Here is a 6649-nt window from a genome sequence, read left to right as displayed (position 1 = left end):
GGCGAGTGTAAAATTCCCTGCTGGCAATACTCTGCCGTCGCCATCTTTCTTTTTTCGAGTTCTTTTTCTCTGAATATAAGACCGCGTGGACGGTATTTTCTAAAAGGTTAGTGATTTTTCATAAAAATATCGCTAATGCATTCAAAGCGTCACCAAAATCAAATGAATATGTGTTGCTTATGCACCGTGCTATTGTGCTCTATGTGATGAATATGAAATTTCATGGATTTTCCTCATTGTTTCTCTGCAGGGAACTACACACAACAACATGACTAATTCTAAGGGTTATCGTCGCGGCACCAGAGACATGTTCTCTCGCCCCTTCCGCAAGCATGGTGTCATCCCCTTGTCCACCTACATGCGTGTCTTCAAGAACGGCGATATTGTAGACATCAAGGGCAATGGTGCTGTCCAAAAGGGCATGCCCTACAAGGCCTATCACGGTAAAACTGGCCGTGTCTTCAATGTCACCCCTCATGCTGTCGGTGTTATTGTAAACAAGCGTGTACGCGGTAAGATCCTACCCAAGCGCATCAATGTCCGCATTGAACATGCCCACCACTCCAAGTGCCGTGAAGATTTCTTGCGTCGTGTTAAGGAGAACGAACGTTTGTTGAAGGATGCCAAGGCTAAGGGTACCTGGGTCAACTTGAAACGTCAACCTGCCCAACCCAAAAAGGCTCATTTCGTCAAACAAATCGAGGAACCCATTGTATTGGCTCCCATTCCTTATGAATTCATTGCCTAAGTTATGTTTAACATATCTTAAGGTGATGTTGGAAGAAGGCGTTTTGTTTGAAGTAATTTTTTACATGCTGTTGTAGTAGATCGGAGATGCTTTTCTATGAAAATTATCCTGTACATTTATTTTAAAAGGAAAGAAATAAAACAAGAAACCTAATAGTGGAAATGGAAGGTAATTCTTCACTGACAAAGGACATCTATGGATTATTTATTTATTTATATTTTGGGGCTTTGTTTGATGCTGTTTTCTAACTTTTGCAGTTCAGATTCTTGGTTGATGATCATAATTTCGCAAAAAGGCAAAATTTTAGCATTCTGAAGTAAACAATCGGCAGTTACTATCCAGCATCCACCTATAAAAGTGATTGCCAAAATTTTTATTCAAAAGCAAGAAAGTGGAAATAAGCCAACAACTATGAAACTATAGATGTTAGTCCATGTCTTGCCAATTTCCAAATAAGGTACTATTCCTTTGGGTTTTTGTTGACGGTTAAGCACTTTGGGGAGCTGTTACCCCATAAAACAATCACACTCAGCATTTAAAAGCCTATATTGAGACTTAGCAGCACGATCTTTGTTAAAATTTGATAAATACTTCCAATAGAGAACCTCCCAGAGCTAATCACACAAGTTTTCAAACAAGGAGCAGCCTGTTTTATTATTTTTTTTTTATATATATTTTCTGGAGGCTATAATGATTTTCTATTAAGAGTTATTATTTTGGAATCTAAATTTTTTTGAGATAAATAATTGGATGTTTATTTCATTATAAAGAGAAAAGTAAGCCGTTAATGAAAAAAGAACGTCAACCAAATGGCCACTACGACCACGCTTACAGAACCATACTGGGTGGTTCAAAATAACACTTCATATAGGAAAACCCAATTATGTATGGCAGATATAAATATTTACTCAAATTTACTTAAATTTAATAAAAAAAATCTGTTGTTGTTGTTGTTGTAGCCACTTTTTCATGTAGAGGTGGCGATCCTCTTCATGCTCCTGTAGATGAGCAGGGTGGCCATTGGCTATTTAAAAGCGTCAATAACTCGTCATATCGAGCATTATGCAAATCCAAATTTTGCCATAAACATTCCATTAAGGAACCGGGCCAAACTTCTTACAATCAATGAGTGCTGTCCGATTCAATTTTAAGCCCAATGACAAGGAACCTCCTTTTTATAGCCGAGTCCGAACGGCGTGCCAAGCGAACCTCTTTGGGGAGAAGTTTTTCCATGGCAAAGTACCTCACAAATGTCGCCAGCATTAGGAGGGGGCAACCATCACTGAGAAATTTTCTGATAGTCGGACATGCTAACCCCTGCGCTACGGTGGCCTCCATATCGAGCATTATTGGCAACCAGTATTTGTGCAAGAGCCGGTGCCGCCAGGTCTCTCACTGAGACTCTCCGCTCGACACCGCTGATTGCCGTTGCATCTAGTCCGTGTGGAACAATTTGATATCCGCAACCTGTGAACGCACCCGGTAGCTCACAGCTAAGCTTTTCGCGACAGCAAAGAACACCACACAGATCGGACCTCAATGTAGTTCACTTCTATCCCGACCCGGACTGTTGTTGTAGTAGAGTTACATATTTCATCCATTCGTCGGCTGGGTTCTGTTAAGTGTCCATATCCAGAAACTCTGGGACTTAGGTGGTGTGCGTCTGAGTCGAGTGGGTTTAGTTGAGCAGTTAAACAGGTGAAGTTTGTCATGTGGTCCCAGGTCACAATTAGGAAACACATCCTGGACGTTCGCATCAATCCTAGCTCTGTACGAGTTCAAGCGGCTGTTTGTGCCGAAGCCCAATTGATAGATAGAGGTTAAACAATGTGCTTCGACCTTTATACTTTACTTTAATTGGCAATAACAAAACATTTGTCCCAATAGCCTAACTAGGAAAAACGTTCCAAGCGCCTTGATCTTCTGCTCAGTTTCTAAAATCTCTGACACTAAGTTTCAGGATGTCTTTTACTACTTGATCTTTCCATCGAACTTTTGGTTGCCGTTTCCGTTTCCCACCGTGATCGCCTGCAAAAGACTCCTGGGCTGGATCTTCTTCATTCGAACTGACAACAACACTCTAGTGACGATCACACAAATAATTCCTAATTCGAAATTTTAGGTCTGGCTGAAGGAACGTTTTAGACATGTCCCCAAAAAGCATGGCAGAACAGCTCGGACACAACGATACAACGAATGACTTGCCCCTTGCACGATCACTCTCGGGATGCTTAATAAATTGTCAGTTGAATAGCCGGAAGCATCATTGCCGGCTCCTAAGTAACATAGCTTCAAGTGCTCTCTCCATAAATACCGCTTATAAAAAAAAAAATAAAGTTACATCCCATGGCAGCCGGGAAATAAATCCCATGGCAGCTGGGAAATCCCTCTCGCCAGGAGCCCACCTTGGTGCATGTCCGCCTATGACGCTGTACGCCTGGCGGCATGCAGTTGGGGCATGGCATAAAAAAAGCGGACCCTTATCATTGAGCTTAAAATGTAATCTTGGACTGCTCTCATTTATATGAGAGATGCATCACTTGTTCCTTAATGGAATGTTCATGGGGATTTTTGTAGTTCTCTCCAGTATTCGAATCCAGTATAGACGGAACCTCCAAGGTGGCGTTATGCGTCATGCACAAAATCTCCCGGCACGGGATAACAGTTGGAAATTCGTGCTTCGATTTATGTGTTTTCGTGATCACTATAAGAAAACCCGCTGACAACTACCGGACCCATCTACAGGTTGCGGATAATGGGGCGTTCCGTTTAATGGCGCCTTTAATTAACCAATTGCCATTACGTGCCCACATTCAAACATATGTAGAAAAAATCCCTGGTAAAACATCATTTCCCTCTCTATTCACGGGAACGACTTCACTCCCCAAGGAGAGAATGTCAAGGATTGCTTCACACAGATTCAAGTATGCGGGTAAACACCAATATTGACACTGAAAATATTTCGTTTTAATACTTACTGCAGGAATCAAAAAATAATGTATATGATGTAATTTGCACTTTTATAATTATATTACAATTTTATGAATAGCGTTTTTATGAATATGTAATAATTAATATCTATTAATAATTGATTTAAATAGCAAATTCCCTAAACGTAACGTTACAATAATTATCGCATTTTAATGTGTGTTATCAATGCAACGTGAATGTCGAAACACGTAAACATATGGACATATATATGTATGGGAAAAATGAAAATGTCAATAAATCTAAAATTCAATTTTTTTGTTATAAGTACGTGAATTTTTATAAAACCGATTTTAAATATGGAACATTCTGTGGAGATACTGAGCAATATTTTATTGCCACCTTGTTTTTGTTATTTTTGTAAATTTCAAATTGGTGCCGATATGGATTTGAGACAGCATTATGAAGAGTACCACCGACATGAATTTCTTGAATATTACCCAAAAGAAAGTGCAGAGCAATATCACAAAGAGGTCAGTGAAGAGACTATGACGCCTGGATTCCTAGATATACTGCCTCAAGGGAAAGCAAAGGCAAAAAATCGCAGGAAAAAATTTGAGGAGCATGAAAAACCTCATCAGGTGAATACTTAATATTGGGGATAATTCTTAGCGTTCTGCTAGCTCTATAATGCAATTTTTTTTTTCTTTTTTTGCATTACCAGTGCCCTATATGTAAGAAAGGTTTCACTCAAAGGTCTTCCTGTTTACGTCATGTCAAGGAATTGCATGAACAGCCCAAAAGTCTGGCATGTGATCAGTGCGAATTAAAGTAAGCTCTTAAATCCAAAACTCCCTAAATATAAGCTGGGTTAAAAGCCATGTTGTTTTCCTTATATTACAGATTTAATAATCAAACAAATTTACGAACACATCTGAAACGCATACATGGTGTAACATTTGAAGTTTTCAAATGCCCACACTGTGCTCGTATATATCATAAACCCTCTTCTCTATCGCGGCATCTACTTTCTGCTCACAATGATATAAAGGCAGAGTTATCACAAGCGACTAATGGAGATGTTGGATACATGGAGAACGATCCTCAATTTCTAGCTGAAAATGTTCTGCAGGAGCTTAAGCAATTTCAAAAAGCCATAGCAGTAACAGAGCACATCGAAGGTTGTGAAATAAGCCAAGCTGTTGAAAGTTCCGAGAATAAAACAGTAATTACCTCAATAGAAGATGCTGTGGTAGAAGAAATTATCATAAAAGATCGTCTTAATCCTCAAGATATTATAATGGAACATAAAGTGCAAAGAATCAAAAGATCAGACGGTTACTATTACATTTGTGAATACTGCAGCAAGGAATTTCGAAAAAGATGGAGCTATATAAGGTTGGTAACAAATCAACCATTTGTACAAGAGGTAATCATAACAAAATTTCTTTCTTCATTTCTTATTAGACATCATCGAACACACACAAAAGTTCGCCCCTATGTCTGTGTAGTGTGCAAAAAATCTTTTCCCACCCAAAATGAGCTAAAGCGACATTGCTCAACACATATACTCAGTGAGAAGAAACAGTTTTACCGATGTCCAAAGTGCATGAAAAGTTTTTCCACAATAACTGGATTTGATACACATATAAGGTAGATTCTCTTTTTAGTATATTACCTATATATACAGTTGTTTGTAAAGCAATATTTTATTTTCTTTTTAGTTCCCATACACCTGAGAGCTACATAAGTTTTAATTGTAAACAATGTCCCAAAGTATTCTCCTCACTGAAGATGTATTTCAATCATAATCATGCTGATCCTGAATTGGACATTTTAAAATCACTACTACCATCTCCTATATGCATGTTAGAGGGCAAAGAAAGGGATTATGTGGAAGAGAAGCAGAAAACAAATACCGATTTAAAATGTGCGCTATGTGGCCTGGAACAAATTTCAATGCAAGCTCTTAAGCAGCATGAAAAACGTCATAATAACCTGCTGAAACATCAATGTATGGTGTGCAAAAGGTAAAAAAAAAGAGTTTTATAAAAATGTTTTCCTTCCTATTATTTATTTTCGTCCTTTGTTTAGATTCTATACTTCCATGTGTACATTGCGTGTTCATGCCAGAATTCATCTGAATAATCGTAAATTTAAGTGCAGTCAGTGCAATAAGAAGTTCCAAACAAAATACGACCTAAAACGGCATGAGTTAGTGCACAACAACACCATAAAAAACTATAAATGTCGTTATTGTGATCAACATTTCAAAACCATATCGTATTGCCGCAGTCATATGATGACACATCTGAAGCAATTAATTAAGACTAGTGTTAACGTTGCTAATAAAAAAGAAGCCACAGAACTCCCCCAACAGCAGGTTGTCTTACAGGCAGTGGTACAAAACAACAATAATTTGGAAATTGTCATAAAAAACATGACCATGCAAAAGAAACCGAAAAGGCCAAGGCAACCCAAAGCACTAGAGGATTTCGTCTGCATAAAGTGTGGACAAAAATTTCGTTATCAAGCATGGCTTAGAAAACATATGATTGAAAGTCATTCAACAGATAAGCCTTTCCAATGCGAAACTTGCTTTAAAGCTTTTAAAAAAATGTCTACATTAAAACATCACATTTTGACACATGCGAATCAAGAGGAGCAGGCAAAGCCAACATGTCAAGTGTGTGGCAAGTTATATGCCAATCAAAAATCGTTACGAGTACACCTGCGCATACACACCGAAGAGAAACGCTTTAAGTGCAGCTTGGATTCATCGTGTACGGCTGCGTTTAGAACATCTGGCCATTTGGCAAGCCATCAAAAATCAAAACATCATTTAAATACGTAATATATACATATACATATATTTTTAAAATTCATTGCTTTACAATATAAATAATATATTATTTATTTTATTATGAACAGAATAAAAAAAAAAAAACATTTTCAATGCAATTCATTAAATAT

General features: G+C 38.0%; 2 protein-coding genes across 2 annotated transcripts; both read left to right on the top strand.

Annotated features, from left to right (window-relative positions):
- LOC106084382 (large ribosomal subunit protein eL21) lies at positions 1–938 on the top strand. The gene is made up of 2 exons (XM_013248019.2): positions 1–106; positions 251–938. Exon 2 carries the CDS (start codon positions 269–271, stop codon positions 746–748), a length of 480 nt encoding a protein of 159 aa, XP_013103473.1. The 5' UTR covers positions 1–106; positions 251–268; the 3' UTR covers positions 749–938.
- A 3008-nt stretch (positions 939–3946) lies between these two features.
- LOC106084400 (zinc finger protein Xfin) lies at positions 3947–6646 on the top strand. The gene is made up of 6 exons (XM_013248062.2): positions 3947–4317; positions 4401–4507; positions 4580–5074; positions 5144–5329; positions 5401–5706; positions 5771–6646. The coding sequence occupies exons 1-6, from the start codon at positions 4036–4038 to the stop codon at positions 6528–6530; spliced, it is 2136 nt and encodes a 711-aa protein (XP_013103516.2). The 5' UTR covers positions 3947–4035; the 3' UTR covers positions 6531–6646.
- Positions 6647–6649: the final 3 nt, after the last annotated feature.

This window comes from Stomoxys calcitrans, chromosome 3 (genome assembly GCF_963082655.1).
Source record: "Stomoxys calcitrans chromosome 3, idStoCalc2.1, whole genome shotgun sequence".
Classification (NCBI taxonomy): Eukaryota; Metazoa; Arthropoda; class Insecta; order Diptera; family Muscidae; genus Stomoxys; species Stomoxys calcitrans.
The sequence above is the reverse complement of the archived record's forward strand: the minus strand, read 5'-3'. Positions and strand labels throughout refer to the sequence as shown.